General features: G+C 47.2%; 1 protein-coding gene across 7 annotated transcripts in view; it reads left to right on the plus strand.

The window, feature by feature from the left end:
• The window catches only part of SDK1 (sidekick cell adhesion molecule 1), a 598536-nt gene that overhangs the window by 526500 nt on the left and 51174 nt on the right, over positions 1-20862 (plus strand). For 5 of the 7 annotated variants that reach the window (XM_081169333.1, XM_081169337.1, XM_081169335.1 and 2 more), the window contains exons 32-36: positions 931-1034; positions 4206-4276; positions 8207-8345; positions 9253-9312; positions 11152-11253. In XM_081169333.1, coding sequence (XP_081025459.1) covers positions 931-1034; positions 4206-4276; positions 8207-8345; positions 9253-9312; positions 11152-11253 — 476 coding nt within the window. The remainder of the gene's footprint in view (positions 1-930; positions 1035-4205; positions 4277-8206; positions 8346-9252; positions 9313-11151; positions 11254-20862) is intronic. The other 2 variants (XM_081169338.1, XM_081169339.1) reach the window with 1 other exon arrangement.

Raw genomic sequence — 20862 nt, forward strand, 5'->3', positions numbered from 1 at the left:
GGACCCGAGTAGACCTTGTTAGCGACTCAAAGGGAGCCTCCCGCTGGCTATGCTGGAAGCTCTGCTGAAGTCACCTCAGCTGGAAGTCAGTCTTTGCATATCTTAAAGTCACTGAGTACACAGAAAGCCTGCAGGGAATCCCCTGTCACTGTCTGTGTTAAATAAGCTGAGTAACACTATTAGTTGGAAACGCAACCGCGATTAAAAAGCAGCACTCCTGGAGCACAGTCTCCTAGATTAGCCAAGATCCTTGTGGCTGGGAGCCCACATCATCTGTTCATCTGTTCTTCCATTTGCTCTGCTTGCCCTTGGATTAATCCACTGTTGTCTCCTGCAAGTGGAGCAAGGGCAGGTGTTATTTGACCATCACCGGGAAAGAAAGGTCATGTTGAAGAGCGTGAGCAGCACTTGAGAAACAGGAACCCTGCAAAGGGGGGTGTTTGGGTGTCAGCTCGTGCCTCTGAACTGGATCAGAAGAGCTTGGCTGCAGCTGGATCAGGCCAAAGGGGGCCCATCCAGTCCAGCATTCTCTTCCGCACAGCAGTCAAACAGAAGCCCCAAAGGCAAGAAGGACTGGAGTATGACTGCGGTGCACTCCCCACCTGGGATTGCCAGCAGTGATGTTCCAAGGCATACTGCTTCCGACACAGAACGCAGCCATTGTGGCTGTTAGCCATTGATAGCCCTCTCCATGAATTTTCCTCCACTCTCTTGTAAAGCGATCCAAATTGGTGGCCATCCCTGCTTCTCGGTGAAGCAAATTCCACAGTTTAACATGGTGCAATAGTGTGGCTTCAGGAAAAGGAAGACATACTGGGTAATACAAGCTGCGCTTACAATATTTGTTGTGGGGAGAGCTGCTCCAGGCAGCTGTGGATAGCCAGAGAGAAGCATTGATCCCCATTCTGTTAACCCTTTCCCATTTTGCAGACTCAACCCATTTACTTCCTACAAGCTGCGCCTGAAAGCAACCAACGATATTGGAGACAGCGACTTTGGAGCCGAGACGGAAGCAGTCACAACGCTGCAGGATGGTAAGGGTGCCCCAGCTCAAAACTGAGCATAGCTGTTTCTCTTTCACAGTAATCCAGGGGATCCACCCCCCCCCCCAGTGCATTCGGTCCCAGCATTGCACCTCAGGATTAGGGGACAGGAAGATGCATAGGGCTAAAACACACCGTTTGGGCACTATTGACAGAGGCAGTAGCACAGTTTAGCCTCCTCAACAGTGAACTGCCCTGCAGTGCCTTCAGATAATGAATCTTGCTGATTTAAACCCCGTTTGATTGTCTTCCAGGTTCTGTGCTAACGAACCATTATCTTTCCTGAAATTGAATAATTTAACAAGGAACATTAAAAATGAATGTAGAATTGAGCCTATGTTTGGAGAACTTTCTCCAATTGTTTTCACTCCAAATCCACTTTCAGGCTGCAGAAGTGCTAAATGGTTGAACGAGAGAGAGAGAGAGAGAGAGAGAGTGTGCATGTCCAGCAAGCACAAACATTTTAGACTGCTAGTTTGTACAGGCAAAAGCAATTTACAATTGCAAAGTGCTTCTCCCCCCCACCCTTTTGTCTTGGATGAGTTTCAGGTGCTTTTTGTTCAATAATAATAAATGGAGTACAGTAATTGTTCGGTGCATGTGTACGGTTGTTTGATGTAGACATGAACTTTCCTATTCAAGGCAGTCTTTAAGGTATCAAGGGTTAGGGTACAGAGACACATCCACATCCCCAGTGGACAGGCAGAAGGCGAAAGGAAAGTAATTGCCTGATGGTAAGACTGAGGAAAGGCAAGACAAGGTGGTAGCAGACAGGTGCATGAGCCAAAAGGTACACTGATAAACAATCTAGCAGGTCAATAGAGAAACAGGTTCACTGGTCCAACAGGAACTTTGTCTTTCTCGGGAGACAAGATGCTCACATTGTGAAGAATCAGGCTGAAATCTGAGGCTCCATAAGCGCAAGTGAAACCACAACGGTTTCTTCAATTGACCAACATTGCTGAACCAGTGAGCTTCAGAGGATACAACTTTTGGCAAGCTGTCCTGCTGAAACACAGGCAATGGCATGCTTGGGCCCAGTCAGTAGAACCTGTGTGTGTGTGTGTGTGTGTGTGTGTGTGTGTGTGTGTGTGTGATTCCTGGTGTGTTATTGGGAACAGATCTTGATCTGAGATGAAGATGCATGCCCAGATCTTTCTCCAGCATTGCATTGGGAAGAGAGGTATTACAGAAAGCATGGAATGGAGCTGGGTGGAAAATGTGAGCTCACTCCTCTCAAAATCTGTGACTGCACTTCAGATCATGTCCCACCCCCCTTCATTCCAGGACAGAAGGCTTATACGCACCCTTTGCCTTGCTCTTTCCAGGCAGAGTCTAGCACTTTCATGCCCCATGTCCAGGCTTCCCCCCTCCCTGAGCTTTAGTACTCAGTTGAAGCAAACTCAGTTCAGGTTTTCTGCAGATTGAAGGTCACTCTGATTGAGCTTTGAAGAGTGGGTTTTTGCAGGCAAAGCATTGGAGGTTGGGGTAAGTGCTCAGACATGGAGCTTTCAATTGTAGACTGTGCCTGGAAAGAGCAAAGTGTGGATAAGACCAAGCTCTAAATGTGTTCCCACTGCACCTCTGCTGTTATCTACCCCTCCCTGCAAAAGAGATAACAGAGGTTGGGGGGGGGGTCTAACTAAAGGATGCTAATGAATCCTGTCTATTAACACCACCACCCCTTTCTTCCTGCGGAAAGCAGGAGTGGGGACTTGCAGGGAAGAGGGTGCTCTGCTCCACACATTTGGACTTTTGCAATGCTCAAATAGTTTTGGAGGAGGAATTCAGGAGTGAATGGGTTTGCAGATAGGAGGAAGCTTGAGCGGGGTGTGTCCATTGCACCCCCCCCCCATGTCCAAAGAGCTTCTGGATTGTGGCTGTAATGTGGAGGATACTATTCCTCTTGGACAGCAACTCTGCAGTTGTAAAGATGAGTGACTCCAGTTTGTGTGGCTTTCATGTGTCAAGTTTACTTTGGATCATCTTTGTTTTAAAACCCGCATTGGCTGCAGTGTACATTCAGCGTCTCTTCTGAAAACTCTCTGTTATTCATAAACTCTCCGTTAAGAGCATTCATAAGTGATGTGCAAAGTGCATAATAGCTTAAGAAGCCCCTTTTAGCATAACACATGAAAAACAGCATGCATATGTGCATCTAGTTCTGTTCTCTGGACAGGCAAATCAACTGCAAAGTTGAATGTGTGCTGATTCCAAGTTGGAAAAGTTGTTTAAGTAAAGCAACCCTCACTGAGCATATTGTCAAGAACTCCATAATCTTAGTTTTACCTGAGATGATCATAAAATGCCTGGCTGTTATAAATCCACCAACATCAGGGTGAGCTCCTTTGAAAATAAACCATTTGCAATGCAAATGACCCTACAACTATCTTTGGGCTTCCAAGCAGGCTTTGGGCTAGTGTTTCTCCCTGTGTCTCCTGGGAATTGGATGTAAATGGAGTTTCAAAGGCAGGGGTAGGGCCTGTGGCTCCGTATCAGGAGGCAGAAATCCACAGAGGTGTCCGCAAGCCTTGGGATGTGCTGAAAGTTGGCCTTTGAATCCCATCCTTATCTTTAAGCTGCCACGGTTTGTCTCATCTCTCTCTCTCTCTCTCTCTCTCTCTCTCTCTCTCTCTCTCTCTCTGCAGCAGATTAGCGCAGCTGATGTTGTGGGGGTCATTCCCATTATATATGTCTACATAGATAGATATATCCTTCCCAAAGTGCACTTCGGGTTGAGTCTTGGAAAACCCAGGGCCCCCACTGGCCTCTATACAACAGAAATGATTAACTGTAAAAGCTGCTCACCTCCTCAGCAAACTCAGAGGATTTATTTTGCTGAGCAAACCCGCTGCGGCTAGTGGAGCATTTTAGTGTGGAGAGCTGGGAGCGCCTGATAAGCTTCCCCGGCTTTGTCCCTGATACATTCCGTGCATTTGCTGCACAGGTAGGATAGATGCTCAAAGCAGGTTTAGGCAGCTGGGCCTCTCATAGGTGGGGTGGGGGAATGGTGGGAGGGAGGCCCCCACTCGCTCCTTTGCAGCACAGCAGTACCTCTGTGGCAAGCCAGGCGAGGAAGAACTTCCAGCAACAGAATGCGTTCTCTGCTTCTCTGCTTGTTTCTCACTTTAATGCCTGTTTCCTTTATATATCCATATTTAGTTCCAGGCGAACCACCAAATTCTGTGTCTGTGACCCCGCATACCACGTCTTCTGTCCTCGTGCAGTGGAAGGTTAGTAGCATATAAAAGTTGGGGGGGGGGTCTCTTGACCAGAAATGCAGGCTCTTGGGAAATACACAAGGGCTGGCGGTTCAAATGATTCATACCTTTTTCCAGTCACACCTCTAACCTTCTGAGGAGGGTGCAAGACTGAAAGCCCACAGCCACCGGATGCCCTCCCAGCGAAGACCTTGCATGCAGACGCACCAGAATTTGCCCTGAGACCACAAACTTTGGTTGAGTCTCCCTGCAATTCATCACTATCTATGTTAACAGTCGCCGCTGTCTCACTGATGTCTTTTGCGGTGTGGCTTAGCTTGCGCAGAAGACCTTGTTCATGCAGCATGAACACTCTCAGTTACAACATGCTGAACAAATGCAAGGTGTGTGGAATGTTTTCACCCAAGGAGGTGTGTGTAGGCATCAATCAGCAGCTCACCTCCCAGTCAGTCGTATAATGGAATAAGGGAAATGCAGACAGAGGACCGCGAAAGGCCACGTGTTAGGAATAAAGGCCGATCCTGTTGATAGATTTTGGGTGGATAATACATGTGAAATAGGTGGTAGTTTAGATAATTGCGTGCTTTTTATTTCATGAAAATGTAATGGGATAGTTGCACTTGAGCCACATCGGAAAAACTGAATGCAATTACATGTCATTACCACGCTTATGTTATTTGGGTGCTCAGCAATTTAGACGCGAGGTAGTTTTCAGATAAAAAAAAAATGTAAAATAAGCTTAAACTAGCTAAATGCTGAGGAAACACAGTCAAAACAGCAGTTATCATAGGTTACCCAGCACAAGGCAATGTTTTAACATGCTGTTTGGAAATGCACTGAAGCTTCTCAGCTCATTGTTTCGACCCCCGTTGGAATGAATTGAGACTTCTTTGTAGAATGAGGTGATGGTTCTGTAGTTCAAGAGTGATTTCAAAATCCCTTTAGTGTTAAATTTAACTTGGGCGCTTTGTTCTAGTCCATTTCTGGTTTTGATCCAATAATTTGTCCAAATTTTGCAGTGTAAACAAATAGCCATTCTCACTCCTCCAGACCTGGCTGGCTGCTACTCATAATCACTTTTACCTGCCTCTGCAGATCCTCTGGGCCTCTCGTAGAGATAGACAGAAAATCCTAAATAATCCATTACCATCAAAAGCTGGGTTTTGTCCATGAAAGTCGGATAAGAGCAGGATGCCCTGACCTTTCAGCAAAGTACCTTTTCCAAGGCAGAAGTATGATTATCAGGGAGGCAGAAAGGAAAGAGCTTCCCTTGCCATTTATCTCTTCGGTCCCTTTGTGCCAGGTATCTAAATAGCTTCTGATTCTGACATAAGATCTGGACTCCAGAGGGAATCCTGCTTGCTTGCCTTTTAATCGGGCTTGATGTGGATCAGGAGGCTTTTATGAGGGACAGGAAAAATAGAAATTGGGGGCGGGGGTGCTGTGGAGCCCTCGTTATCAGAAACTTGATTATCAAAAACTACTTGTTAATTGAACTGGCTGCATTTCCCCTACGTAGATTCTGATCAAGGCAGCCCTATGTAAACAGCCCTCATTCTTATTCACATTTTTAATTAACCAAATGTTACGGATGGTCCCCCAGGCTGTTCAAAAAGTTGGCCTCAGGCAGATGACACAAGACTGTATCAAAATATGTTACTTGCAAGAGTCCTTGAGGCCTCGAGATCAACCCCAACCTGGAATTAGGAGAGCAAATGCAATATTCAGAGCCCCAGAAGTGATAAGAAGTTATGGGAGTCTGAAATGAGACCATGCTATTTTATTCCAGGGGCTGCAGTATAATAGACCCAGGTGTTGGAGGAAATAGGAATGTAAAGAATACAAATCTTTTACTTCATATATGCATGTCTGTACTGGAGTCAAACTTAATGCGTTGTGGAAATGGAAGAGACTATTCCTGGCCCACCTTGACTGCACCAAGCATATATTTGGGAGATGAGGCAGATGTGTGCATGAAGAAAGCGATGGATGTGTGGACCCAATTCATCCATCAGTACAGGACCAGTGACTGGGAAGGTGGAGTTGCTGTAATCCATAAGGGTTACATGTCTCTTTTAATGAGTTCCCTGTCTAAGATGCAGCCACGTTGAAGCACGGATACAGCTAGTGTCAAGCAACTGAGCCACAAGAGGGATTCTGCTCAGCTCCCTATTGCCCTGCTGCTTCACAGCCTCCACTACCAAGGTGACAGATGCGATGTTGAGGATCTCTGGGTAGGCTTCAGTTACAAATGCTGACGTCTCCTTAATCAGCACAGCTCAGGATTTCACAGACACCGTGGCAACCATGGGTCTGTCTCAATGTTTGTTAGGCCCAACAGCTGCTGCACTTCATACATTGGATCCAGTTTTCTGTACTAGACAGGATGAAGCTGATCTTCGGGGAAGAACTCCTTGGTGCCTCTTTATCATTGGCAGTTCTCAGCCTGGCTGAGGTTGGACTTGCTCTTATTTCAAACCTCCTTCACGTGGTTAAAAGCTCAATTGTGAAAGTCCACACACACCTCAAACTTAATGGAGTCAGATGGTCTTCTGTTGGCCCTAAGGGAGCATCCAGTTTACTCTCTGTTATCTTTGTGAGTTCCTGGAACACACAAGCTGTTGGCGCAATAGCTCCACAGAACCCCCTTCCCTGTTTATCAGAAGTCATCCATCTCCCTGATGACCTACAGAGTGGCAAGGAACATAGCAGCAGAGACAGCGTCTAGAGCTCAGGTGGATGGAAACTTATGACACTTCTGACTGCACGTAGCTCATCCCCAAACATTCAGCTGAGTTTTCATGGGTGAGGAAAGAAATGCCCCAGCTTAGCCTCTATCCATGTGGAATGCTAGGTGCCCCAGTGGCATGCCCTGATAGTACTGCTTAGTACTTTGAGGATAAAATCACCGAGATAATTCCTGGCCTGGATTCTGCTTTGGGATCCAGGTCCAAAGCAGAGTCATCATCCAGAGTGTCATCTTGAATGAAAATGAGGACTGATGAGTGCTTGCTTGGCCCTTGTCCTTGGCTGGTGAAGCCTTCTTGAAGGTTATCATTAAATGCATATTGTGTGAGGGAGTAATGCAAGACCTCTATTATCGAAGCCACCACTCAGCCCCTTGACTTGGTGAAATTATGCATTGGTTTCAAACTTTGTATTCCTAGCCAAGGTTGGCAAGTGGGCCATCACTTAACTCTGTAAAGTCTCAGACAAACTGGATCCATTTTTGACTTGCGTCTCAGGTTTGGGATGGAAACCGCCTTTGTCACTCTTGTTGATGTCCTGTGTTGGCATAGATAAACCCTACGTGACAACCTTTACCTTCAGGGAGCATGACCCTGGATCTGCCAGTGACCTTTGACTCTTCTGTAGTGGTTCTGCTCCTAGCTGATGGGACGATTTCACAAAAGACTGTTGGTTTTCCCTAGAGAAGTTTGCCATTGGGATCCTATGTGGTCAGGTCAAACTGTATTGCCTCCATGTGGCTCCATCTTGTCCCCCTTGCTTTTCAACATCTACCTGAAACCACTGAGTGAAACTGTTCAGGCGGAGAGGCTCCCATATACGAAGTATTGCAAAGGATGATGGGATGGGATTCTCAAGTCACCTCCCTGACTGTGGCTGCAGGTTGTGTCCCAGCAGCCTTTTAGGTACAGGACACCTTGCATGTTGCTGTGCCTCATGCCCCAAGCAACTTCTTGTAGATGCTTGTGGTGTCCTGGATAGTCTCTTTCATGTCCTTTTGACTTTGCAAGGGATGCTCCTTTTGAGTCATGCGGTGAAATATCTTGGGCTAGCACCAGGGCATCTCCACTTCATCTTAAAGCAAGTCTGCATGGATGACTATTTTAACAACCAACATTTAGGCTGAATCTCAATTATGGACTAATACTGGGCACAAGCCTTACCTAACCTATTTTTCCCTGGGACATTTTGCAGCCTCCAAATGCTGAGAGCCTGAACGGTCTTCTATTGGGATATCGCATTTATTACCGGGAGTTGGAGTATGAGAGCACGGTCCCAGGACTGGAGTCCAAGGTCATTAAAAACCCTTCAGCTTTACGAGCAGAGCTTACAGGTGAGCAGCCAGTGGGGTGTGTGCCTTCCCCCTACTTTATGCAGTCCAGTTATTTACCATTCAGCTCAGTCTCCAGTGGCTTTAGAAGGGGCACTGAAATGTTTGGCATCTGCATCAAGATGGGCAAGTGCTGAAAATGGTTACTGGGGGGAAAATAAGACTGGCACATGCTCCGAAGCTCCCTCTGCTAACTGGCTGGTGGATTTACGGTATCTCCAGTGGGGTCACTCAGGGGGCCTGCTGTCCTTCCTCTCCCACCTTCAGTTATTGCTTCCTGCTTTCTGCTGTTTCCATGTTGTGGCTATCTCGATAGTAAATCAGGTGTTCAGAGCTCCATCAAATTAAAGGCTTTATTGATTGGGAGAGAAGAGCAAAGGGTGGGGGGAGTGGGAGACCCTGAGCCATGCCAGTCAGAACATCGTCTGCCACGCCGTCAGAGGCGCTGCTCTCTGAGGATGTTGCAGACAGTAATGTGAACAAGTAAATGTATAACATGGAATTTCCAGGGGGGGGGTTGTCTTTCTGTCTCCTTGGTTCACACTTTCTAGCACAGATCCCCTGTGTTCCAGCCCTGGCAGGATCTGGAGGGGGCCTTCTGCCCTACAGCAGCCTTGCCTGGTGCCTGTTTGTTCCGCGACTCTAAGGACATCTTACGCTTCCTCCTATTGCCTGCTTGTTTGATTTCTCTCTGTGGCAAGGAGCCTGAGCAAGCCCTCGTGACTGATGATCTTTCGACACGTTATCTAGAAAGTGATGTGGCTTTTATTGCCTGTCAAGGTGCAGTCCTCAAGCTTAAAGCTGTCTCTGCGTGCGCCGCATCATTTCCCGCTGCCTGTGCTGTACATCATGTGCAATAACTGTTTTCCTTGCCCTCTTAACAACTTTCTGCTTTGCTTACCCTGAATAGCCCAAAGCAGCTTCAAGACAGTGAACAGCAGCTCTGCATTAACGACGTATGAATTAACACGTAAGTGCATGCGGATGTACACACACACACACACAGAGAGAGAGAGAGAGAGAGAGAGAGAGAGAGAGAGAGAGAGAGAGAGAGAGAGATGCAATCCTGGGGAAGAGGTGAGATTCCTGGGGACCTTTTAGGGCCTTATACCAGGGCCACATTAACACCATACTTTTAATGTGTTGTGATACCACTTCAAACAACCATGCTCCCCCAAAGGATTCTGGGTGCTGTAATTTGTTAAAGGTAATGAGCACTGTTAGGGGGGTTGGTTGTTAAACTACTGTGGGAATTGTCACTCTGGGAGGGAAATAGGGGGGTCTCCTAATAGCTCTCATGAATTTTCATGAAATCTGTCCACAGTGATTTTGTGGCACGCCTCAGTCCCGTTTTCTTGCACGTTGCCTGGGAAATATTATCACCCTTCCAACAGCAAAAAAACAAACAAACCCCGAAACAAATGCTCTTGTGTATGAACTGGCAGGAGTTTGAAAGTCCGTAAAAATGTCTGTTTCATATAATATATCAGATGGTTTTATTTATTATGCTGGCAAAATTTAAGCAGTAAATCAGATACCATCAGCTGTCTGTCTACCTGAAACCGGCAGGCAACACACTGCTCTCTGACTCAGATACGTGGGCAGAATACTGGTAAATACTTTGGGAAATCTGAAATTAGAAGGGCTCATTATTGAACTCGTGAAACTGTTCCTACGATAATGGTTTGCTGCGACTCTCAGTGATACCGAAGCTGAAGGGTAACTTGCCAGTTGTGGAGGAACTGATATGCAAATAAAGAGCTTGAGAGCGATGCTAGCACAATTTCGTGACATTTCCAGCCCAGCTGCTTGGCAGTATTTTGCTGATGGGCTCCCCAGATGCTTCGTGTCCTCTGTAAGATGGGTGGCCTGATTTGAATATGCAAATCATGGCACCACAAGTATCTGCAGGTCTCTGTGACCGAACGAACATGGATGTGATGCTCCTTTCTGCCACGATCTTGCTTATTAAATGTGCTCAGGGCTCCCCTTCCCCTGCCGCTCCTCTGTGGTCTCCCTCCTATTTTCCTTTTGCCATCCCCTTCCTGCCTCTGTCAATGCTCATTCCTGAGTTTGAGCTCAGGAATGGTTGCCCAGTGGCCAAAGGCAAAGCTGGTGATGTCAAAATCTTTTCTCAGGTTTTGTGTGCTCAGCATTCAAGCTATGATTGCCTGGGGGAAAGGACGTCTCTACACACACACACACCTCCAAATAAGACTCTTGCGTTTCCAAGGATGCTTCTTGCGCTCTGTCAGTTCCTCTGAACCCAGTGCCTCTGGGGAGGAGACCATAATGGCCTCTGCTATGGCTAATGGTCTCTGCTGTGGATTCATCTTAAGGATGACTAGGACTTGGTCCTCCTTGCTGCATGTGACATAAGATAAAGGGTTCAACCATGTGCAAACAGCCTCTCAGAATCCACCACTGTTATTTACGGGCAGAGAAACTGCACAAGGCAATGACCATTTCTTGGGGTGGGGGGGAGAAGAGAAGTTCAACAGTTTCTCAGCTTCAACACTGAGCTTTGGTCCAAATGCCGGACACTGTAAATTTGTGAGATGAGCTAGGGAGCTCCAAAAGAGAATTCTCAGATCTTCACCACACTGTCATTCCCAGTATTCTTTGCGGGGAATGATTTGAACTGATATGAAAGCAAAATAATGTCTCCTCCTAGAGATCCAACTAGAATATCAGAGTAATATCAGAGCGATTTGATACCTTTCCATTTATTCACCTGTCTTCTGGGCTACTGAGAACTTTTAAGTGGGACATCAAATATGTTTGTAACCCAATTGTTTTACGTTTCCAGAACTGAAAAAGTACAAGAGATACGAAGTTGTCGTGACAGCATACAATATTGTTGGAGAGAGCCCTGCCAGCACTCCTGTGGAAGTCTTTGTTGGGGAAGCGGGTAAGTAAGCTGGCTGCTAAAATCCTGTATGTAGATCTGACTCGATTTCCCTAGATCTGCTGGAAGGGGAGAACTCTAAGGAAGCCCCTAGTGGAGCTGGTGGCAGCTGGTACCCCAGAGCCAGTATATTTAAACGTGTATGAAAGAAGCACAGAGCAGAGTACTTTGGTTCTCTGGAAGTGAGATTGGTGGCATATGAATAATAAAATGATGATGATGATGATTTTGTAAGCAAAAAAGCAAGATGCAGAGATCAGTTTGAAAATGCATGGAGAATTTATTGAAGTCTCGGGGAAATCCTGGATGGGGAGCAGGCTTTTAGCTCTAGCTCTCTGTCCTTCCCAAGATTACCCAAAGCAGAAAAGAAAGTCATGATTACAAAATCAATTCTGTAACCTAAGAGAAATCAGGCAAATTCACTCAGCTTGTATAACATAGACCTGCTGCAGGATTCAACTTTTCTTGGTGCAGAATTTGGTTTGCCTGTGATGTGAGCAGAATTTTAAATATCATTTAACCCAAAGCGTACATGAAAATATTTTGTGTGTGCGTGATGATGTGGTGCAGGCAGACACAGCCTTTGGCATCCGATGCTGAACGAATGGCATATTTTCCTGAAGATCATTTAGGACCAAGTCCCTTTTCAATGCAGATAAGCTTGGTCAGAGCTGGGAGCAGAAATGCCCCTGCCTTAGATTTGCCGTGCGCTGCCAGCTAAAACAACTGAATCTCATTTCAGCCTTCCTCTGCACCTTCTCAGAGATTCATTCCTCCGTGCATTTATCCTCCATTTGAACGGGGTGGCTGGGTCTGCCTCTAGTGGTCACCTGTGCAGTCCATGCATTGGGCAGGATGCCTGCCGAGGGGATATTTCTGTGCAGGTTGCTGCATTCATATAGGTGCCTCTTAACAGATGCTGGATGTGTGAACATTACAGTGAGTGGGGACCAAATACTCTGCAGAACAGAATGGAAAAACAGGCCAGGAACTCATTACTGTACTCATTATTCTGTTACACGCTCGTAAAGGGCAGAACTAATGATATGCACTGATACACTTTGAGCAACTCACAGTTTAATGCAGTATCCATATATGAACATACAATAAAAGATAAATAAGGCCTATTAAGTCAGTGAAAATAATGTTTGTGGGGTGGGGGGAGACAACCGTGCTTAAAGAAAAATTATTGGGTCAGACACCATCTCTCAGCTTAATCTATAGAGCTGTAGGATAACAACAGTGTGTCTGTGAGTTCCTTGGAGGAAGGGGTTTGATGAAAATTGGATGAATTCATATGTGCCTTCCACAAATGGATTTCAGTGTATGACTGAGCACAGACTAGTGAGGGGAATACAGGGAGTGCAAAGTGGGACCCCTGTAGCCACTGTTTTCAGAAGGGCATAGTGTGTGGTGGGGGTGATTTTGCTAAAATTGGGAGGGCCCCCTGCCTGAGATGAAACCACTGGCGGAGGAAGAGGAGTGCGGGGGGAGCGCACCGCCCCTGGCAGCACGATCCCGGGGGGGTGCCATCGTGGCTGCTCCCCCGCCTGCGCTGGGCGCCATGCCCCTGCAGGCGGCATGCCACGCCCCCAGGACGTACGTCATGCCCCTGTGGGTGGAGCACCACGCCCCTGGGTGGCATGCTACCCCCGCCCCCACCCGCTCTCCGCCCTCCCCCACTGGATGAAGCTTGTAGATTTCATAAAGAGCTGCTCTGCCATTCCCACCATCATTCAAACCAAGACTGGGGCACAATGGATGGTTCACCAAGCAGGATGCAGCCTGCTGCACACCATGCTGGGCTGCCCTTGAAGTTGCTCCAGGGTGTAGGGTGCCACTACATGGAGATGGGATCATGTGTCACTCACCCTTAAAACACTGCACTGGCTGGCTGTGAGCCACTGGGCCCAATTGGAGGTGTCAGTTCTAGGGTCCTCAGCCACTTAGGGTTCTGTACAGAAGTGCTCAATGGAACCCTTTCCCAGTACTTGGGTGAGGAAACCCTGCTCATGGCCCGGCCTGGGGCCGCTTGAGACAGGGCCTTTTTGGTGTCAGCACTCCCTGTGGAATGGCTTCCCTTGGTGTGGTGGGGGTGCATTCAATTCCTCCACACACAGTCAAATTTAGGGGTCAATGTTTGTCTGCCCAAGCTGAGAGGACTTGAAGTTTGCCCTGGGTCTTAATAGTGATGCTGTATAACATTAATATTTGAGTTTTGCGGGGGGGGGGGGGGTTGGTTAATTAGATATTCCATACGATTGCTGTACTTGATCATTGTTCACTGCCCAGGACTATTTAGAGGAAGAAAGGAATAGAAATAAAATGAAATTGACGGCAGCAGCATTTTGTGGCTATATGGGTATGTTTGCCAATTTCCCTATTTCAGGCAGGCAGAAAAACCAGGCGGTCCACCCATGCCCTCTAGTCCACCTTGGTGGGCCAGATCCTACAGACAGCACAGGACAGCTCCCCAAATACCACAATGCAAATTTCATTAGTCCAGACTTTGCCAACCTGGTTCGCTCTTGGTGCTTCGCACTACAATTCCCATCACCCCCACGCAGCAGGGCTATAGGATGTTGGGTCTGGTGGCTGCTGGAGCCCCAGACATCTGGACACAACCACCCCTGGCCAAAGCTGCATTAAGCCGTTCGGTCAATGCGGACTCCCTTTCTGCAGCGCAAGCTTATTTTTCCTGCTCTGTTCACCCGAATCTGCACTCTGGTCTGCCTCCCTGCGATGGAGGTTCCTTGCGTCAGATTTGACCCATGCCCCCAGCTAATGCGACTCAATCTACTTTCACCTCCGCTACCCTGGTATTTCATATTTAACATGCAAAGGTTCCATTTCAAATTCCAGAATTATTTTCATTACAGTTTCATTAAATCCGAGATGTCTTGGGCCTTGGACAAGCTATTAGCTCCTTCTGACCTTTTCATTTCAAACATCACAGTAATGTTCTGTTATCTTTCCCTAAAACTCCATAAATTAATCAGGGCAGCTGTGCTCTCTCTGAGCGCTCTGGGGCAGTTCTTGCTATTGAGCTGTCAGTATTATATTCCTGCTGCTGTTCTGTCTTCCACCTGCAAAATATGACATTGGAGTTGTAACACGGTGCCTGTTGAGCAACGTATGCTTTTCTACAGGGAGGCTACATGATGTTAAGAGGGCATGTGGATGCGAAGGACATCTACCAGGAGCATCTTGGGTGGTTTCCTTGGAGGGCTCTATTCTTCAGCTGCTCCTGCTTCTGACCCTCATTGAAATACATCTTCAGCAGCAGGGGAAAATGAAATGTATAATGAGGTTTCTGCTGCAATTCTGTCCAGCCTCGGCCAAGCTCAGTGTCAGGCTGCAGAGTCTACTGGGCGTAACGTAAGAATAGCCCGCTGGATCAGGCCAATGGCCCAGCATCCTGTTCTCACTGAGATTAAATGACGATTGGGGGAACCTGATATGCTACCTTGAGCTCCTTGGAGAAAAGGGTGTGATGTGAATGCAATAAATAAATAAGAAAACAAAACAAAACCCTGAAAGTGGGAGCAGTCTAGTTTCTCTCTCACACTCTCTCACATATACACACACAAAGTGAAGAATGGTATATGTGCATTTTGCCACGTATCTCAGTTTTTAAAAATGCGAGAAGCCTATACTCTTTTTAAAAAGGGATAGAAGGAAGGAAGGAAGGAAGGAAGGAAGGAAGGAAGGAAGGAAGGAAGGAAAGAAGGAAAGAAAGAAAGAAGGAAAGAAAGCTGGGGATCTGGGGATCTGGGGCTTATGGTTCATTGCAGGGTGGCAACATCCCATCTGCAGATGCCCATGAATTTGAGAAAGCCTTGGGGACCTTCAGCAAGGACATTGGGGCTCCATCTGCACCCTCCGTGCAGATCCTCCTGTTTCTTTGCACCCCTCCCCTCCCGGTGTCTCCCTCGGGTTCCCTGGCGACTCTCCTTGGCCCACAGTCCTGCATGCACTTAGGCTGCTCAGATCCCCCTGAAGCCAATGTCAGATCCGAATTTGTCCCCTTGTCAAGCAAGGCTTCGTTCCCACGGTTTCTTCTGCACCAGTTCTTGTGAAAAAAGTATTCTGGATTCTGCAGAAAAGCCAAACACAGTTATCATTCCAAAAACTGTGCTGAGGAAGTAGATGCATATCCATAGATAATGAAGAGATATCCCTGGCCACAATGAAAACCAAAATAAAGGGAAAGTTCATAAATATATATATTTATAAAATCGTCAGAGTTATTGGGCTTCTTTAAAATAGTATTACAGTTGTCTTTTACTTTGGCTATACGTTTGGATATATTTTCATTTGGTTTTAAAATTTGGGCTGAGGACAGGTTGTGCAACTTTGCATCTTGTGTTAATAGTAACGTACATTATGATTTTTGGAATACAAGAGAGTTGGGCAAAGCAAGAGATAAATGTAAAGACTTGAAGAAGCTGCCTGTGATGTCCTGGGACTCGGGCTCGGAACCAGAGGAGTCTCAGTCCGCACCGGATCCTTTGCCTCAGGTGGCATCTGAACCAAGTCTGGGGCCTGATCCTGAGGAGTCCCAGTCTGCACAGGTTCCCCTGCAGCAAACACCAGCTGGGCCGAGTCAGGGGCCTGAACCTGCCCTGGTTCCAGATGTAGGGATGACCTCATTGCCTCCAGCTGGGCCATCGCTTACAGCTGCCCCACTACCAGTTGGGTCAGGGGAGGCTGAGGCGGCCTCTGGGTCTAGTAACCCACTGACATCTCCCAAGCCGCAGAGACTGAGGTCTGAGAGAAGGAGAGACCCGAGTACTCGCAGGAGGAGTGCTCACCTTCGGGCAAAACAGGGAAGTGAGTCGCTGGGGGATCAGGACCGGCCGTTACTCCATCAGAGATAAAAGGCTGTCAGACCCCGCCCCAGGTTGCAGGAGCAACATTGCTGTTTGCCAGAACCTGCCTGAGATCCTGTGTCTGACCTTGCCTGGTTTCCTGCCTTGGCCCTGTTGGAGTGACTCTTCATGGAACCCTTGGATTTGGGACTGGACCTGGACTGCGTTGCTCGGGTTACCCCCGGCCCATCACACTGCCATTTATTCTTCTGCCTTGACCTTCTTTTCCCTTTTGCTTTGGTTTGCATAAATGTTGGGCTTCCTTTGGCCGAGTGGCAGCAGGGCTCAAGAAGCTAGAGGAGAGCAAGGGCTGGTCAGGGCCAGCCTCCTCATGGTGGTGAGGTGGTCCACGCCTGCCCCCCCCTTGCCCCTTTAGGACACCAGCATTTTAGGATGACAGCTGTGCAGGCTTCCAGAGAGGGACCAGGCTTAAAGGGTGGGCTGGGGGGAGGGAGACAACTTTTTGAAAACTCCCCATTCTGCAGTCAGAGCAAGTTGAGCTTCCTTATAGAGAAGGTACCCTTAAAACAAAACATGGGGAAATAATGTCCAAATTGAGACGTATGTCAGATTGGTTTATCTGCTGCCCTTAATTCTCCCTTGGTAAGGCAGAAAATGCATGGAGATAATTTGCTCTGGATTCATACTGCAAGCTGAAGCAGCTGACTGAGCGCCTCATTAGCAGCTCATTAAGCTGTTAATATTACTCATAAGCAGTTCTCCATACACATGGTGAGGCAGCAGCTCCCTGTTTTAACTCTTAGCAAAGTAGGGTTGCCATATTTTGCAGAGCAAATAAGAGGTCTCTATGAGACTCTATGGTATGCAGATGGTGCTGTGGGTTAAACCACAGAGCCTAGGACTTGCTGATCAGAAGGTTGGCGGTTCGAATCCCCACGACTGGGTGAGCTCCCGTTGCTCGGTCCCTGCTCCTGCCAACCTAGCAGTTCGAAAGCACGTCAAAGTGCAAGTAGATAAATAGGTACCGCTCCTGTGGGAAGGTAAATGGTGTTTCCGTGTGCTGCTCTGGTTCGCCATGACCCGGAAGCTGTACGCCGGCTCCCTCAGCCAGTAAAGCGAGATGAACACCACAACCCCAGAGTCAGTCGTGACTGGGCCTAATGGTCAGGGGTCCCTTTACCTTTACCTTTACCTTTATGAGGACTCTCATTTTAAATAGCCCTATTACATCTCGGCTATAGAAGCTGTGATATATTGCTGAGGGGGGCAGAAGAAGAGAAGAGGAAAACAAGTCTTTGACCACCAGTTATGTCTCACCCAAAAAGTATAGCCAGAGACATTTTGGCAAATTTTAAAAAACCACCTGGACGGAAACTTTACCCCTGGAAAAGAGGACGTGTCCTGGAAAAAGAGGACACATGGCAACCCTAAGCAAAGTGGCTTGTTTTGTCACATTGGGAGGTTGGGAAGAAGCTTGTGCTCCCTTCATGACTAAGGGGGGGGCAGGGTTTGGGCTGAGCCCCCTCCAGCCGCATTTTCCTTTCCTCCACTTTAAAAGCTCTTGCTCCAAAGCTTTTCCTGTGAAAACCTGCTCTTTAAAGCTCAGTCAGAGCAAACAGCTATCTGTGGAAAACCCAAATTGACATTTGCTCTGATTGAGTGCTAAAGATTGGGGTTTTGTGGGGGAAATCTCCAGGCGATAAAAATTAAATAAATGCGAACCTGTACCTGGAAAGAGGGGGGCAAACCATAGATTTGGATAAGCTCAGAGAGAGCAGATGTCAGAGCTTCCACCATCTCCACCATCACCTGCCAAATGCACCCTAAGGTCTTGCATTCCTCCTCCTGTTTAGTTTTCAGTTCTGCCCTGCATCTTTGGGCTCCCTCCATGAGACGGCCACGAAATCAAAATGCTTTCATTAGAAAGGGCAACAAAGGGAGGGAGACGTGCAGAAAACTAGCAATTTCGAAATGCATGCGCTGCTGCGGTTTAATAGAACAATTGTATGCTAATTTCCATTGAATCCGCGGGAAGCGCCGGCACGGGAACGGATTGCAGCGGTCTTAGCTCCCCCTAGTGGTAAGTGGAGGTGAGCTCCCATCTCCGTCGAAGGAAATCGACAACGACCAAGAGCAACGCGGCTTCTGGTTCTTAAAGGAAAGAAAATAGGCTTGTAAAATCAACAGTAATGTAATGAGAAGGCATAATGTTATTAGGAGCGAAGATGCAGCCTGGTCTCCCTTCTGGTACCTCAAATGCCATTACCTGAGAGAGGCAGGCATTGCACATCCTCTCCAACAGCAGAAATATGGCTGAGTATGTTCTGCCCCAAACATTTTCACTGTGCTTTAAACCCAGGCTGTAAAGTAGCTTATCCTGCCTTTATACACTGAGGGTTTTCGCTGGCTCTTATTGTTAGAATTATTGCTACCAGCACCAGCAATCTATTGTGCTGTTCATACTTTGTTGTAAGCCGCTCAGGGAATGTTTATTCATGGGAAGCTATACAAATCTAATAATGACAAACAACAAATGCTTGAGTTTAATTATTTGCTTTATGAATATTTAGCTGTGATTGCTGCCTCGCAGGAGATTGGGCTGGATGACCCAGTCCAGTCCCTTCCAGCTCTAGAATTCTACAATTCTATATCCCGCCTTTTGATCAAGTTGTCAGGGTGGCTTACGATAAAATATTTTTAAAGCACATTGTAATAACAAGCGGGGGGAAGGCATTTTTAAAGCAGCATAAAAATGAATGTGATGGAACAAAACACTTATTCGCCAGCCTTAGAAAATAAAAATTAAGAGAGATCTTTGCTAGGTGCTGGAAAGACCTAATGAGTGTCCAATGAGCCTCTCTGAAGAGAGTGATTCAAAGCCCATTGAGGACTCAGGAGAGCTCAGGGAAGGGTGATCTCAAGATTCCAGCTGGTATTTATGGAGACAGGCAGAAGCGGCTCACCTTTGGGGTGGAGCCACACCACTAGGAAATGGGGCAGGCCAAAGTGTGTGTACACACACCAAAGGTGGTTTTAGGGTCGCATGACCAGGGCAGCTGCACTGGGTGCCACACTGCAGGGGCGCCACAACAGTGATATAGGAGTGTGAGAGGCAGGGACACTGAATTTTTGCATCACGCAGGCCGCTGCTGAAATTTGAGAGCCCAAAGTCTGCCACTGCATGCACGCACACACACACACACACACACACACACACACATCAACTTTCCTTTGGCTTTTTCTCATTTCCAGGAAAGTTAATTAACTTATCCCTCTTTGTTGCATGAAAACCCATAATTCAAAATATCCCCGTCTCTAATGATTTGGGCTCCCTGGGGCAACGATCAGGAGTCGCCTTGTAGAAGTCGCTGGCAAATTACCCTGGAATTTCCTTGTTGTGTAGGTAGGTCACCGCAGTTGTGATCTGACTCTGCCCTCCTTAATCGCTGTCTGATTAATGGCCTTTGATGCCAAAATCTGTTCCCTGAAGAAGAGGGCAGCCGTGTTAAACTGCTCAGGTGAAATGAGTCGCTTAACTAATTGCATTGATTCCAACTGTTCGAGCCCGGTGTGAGCTATGGCTAAGTCTCTGTGCACTTAAAAGGACGTTTCCCTAGACTATGGGATGCCATTGTTATTCTCTGAAGAATTTGTGGATGTGCTGGATAAGATGGAGGCCCATGTAGTCCACCATTCTGGCGGCAACAGTGGCTGACCAGATTCCCCTGAGAAACCGTGACTAGAGCATGAGGCTGCCCTGAGCATATGTTCCCCAGAATGTTTTCAAACTGATCAAACTCTCCATTAAAAGCCATCTGTTTCCCCCAGGTTGACAATTTTTATTGTAAGCTCCTTGCAGCAGGAATCTGTACTCTATCAAAGGCTACTTGCCACAGTGGCTATGCTTGGCCTCCATAGTTGGAGGCAGCAGTGTGTCTGAATACCAGTTGCTGGAAACCGCAGGAGAAGAGAGAACTCTTCTGCTTGAATCCTGCTTTTGCTAGTTTCCCATGGACATCTGGTGGCTACTGTAAGAAGAGGATTCTGGAATAGACGGGCCATTGGCCAGACCCAGCAGGTTCCGCTTATGTTCTTGATAACAATACATTTAAAAGAGTATCCATCACCACAATGCCCTATTGCAGCAAATTCATTTGGGTAACACAGTCTAGTTTAAATCAGTGCTACTGAAGTGGTGGCCCGCAGACTGGTGCAAGTTTATCAGATATCGGCTGCTGGTCCCCAGTGACTTTCCAAAGGCCCACGGTTGTTGTTTTTTTTTGGGGGGGGGGACGACTCTTCAGGGGCAAAATATGGTACCAGTTCCTGGCACATTGTGGGAGGGGAATCTTGGTCCACCACATCAGATAGCTTGAGAAGCACCAGTTTAAACGATTCTACTTTTTTGCCCTAAAAATGGGCTACTTTCACCAGCAGCAACCTATAGAAAAATCACCACCACCACCATCATCATCCTTCCTGCTCCTATATGAAAAGTAAACTTGAGAATTTCAGCTCTCTGAGAAATTAGAGGAAAACTGGACTGAAACTAATTTGCAAAAAAAAAAAGGGATGTGGCAGCACAATAGAGGCTCAATTCTGGGACAATTGCAGAATCAATGAGAGACACGCTGAAATTCAGCCATCAATTCATCTCACTTTCTTTGAATCATTCGCACATTGACTAGCTCTTGACTATCAATCTAGATAGCAAGCTGTAAAAGAGACCTTCTTTCTCTCCTTTGTGTAAATGGCTCTTCATTAGGGGGTGGGGGTCCTT

The sequence above is a fragment of the Podarcis bocagei genome (assembly GCF_964188305.1).
Source record: "Podarcis bocagei genome assembly, chromosome: 14".
NCBI lineage: Eukaryota > Metazoa > Chordata > Lepidosauria > Squamata > Lacertidae > Podarcis > Podarcis bocagei.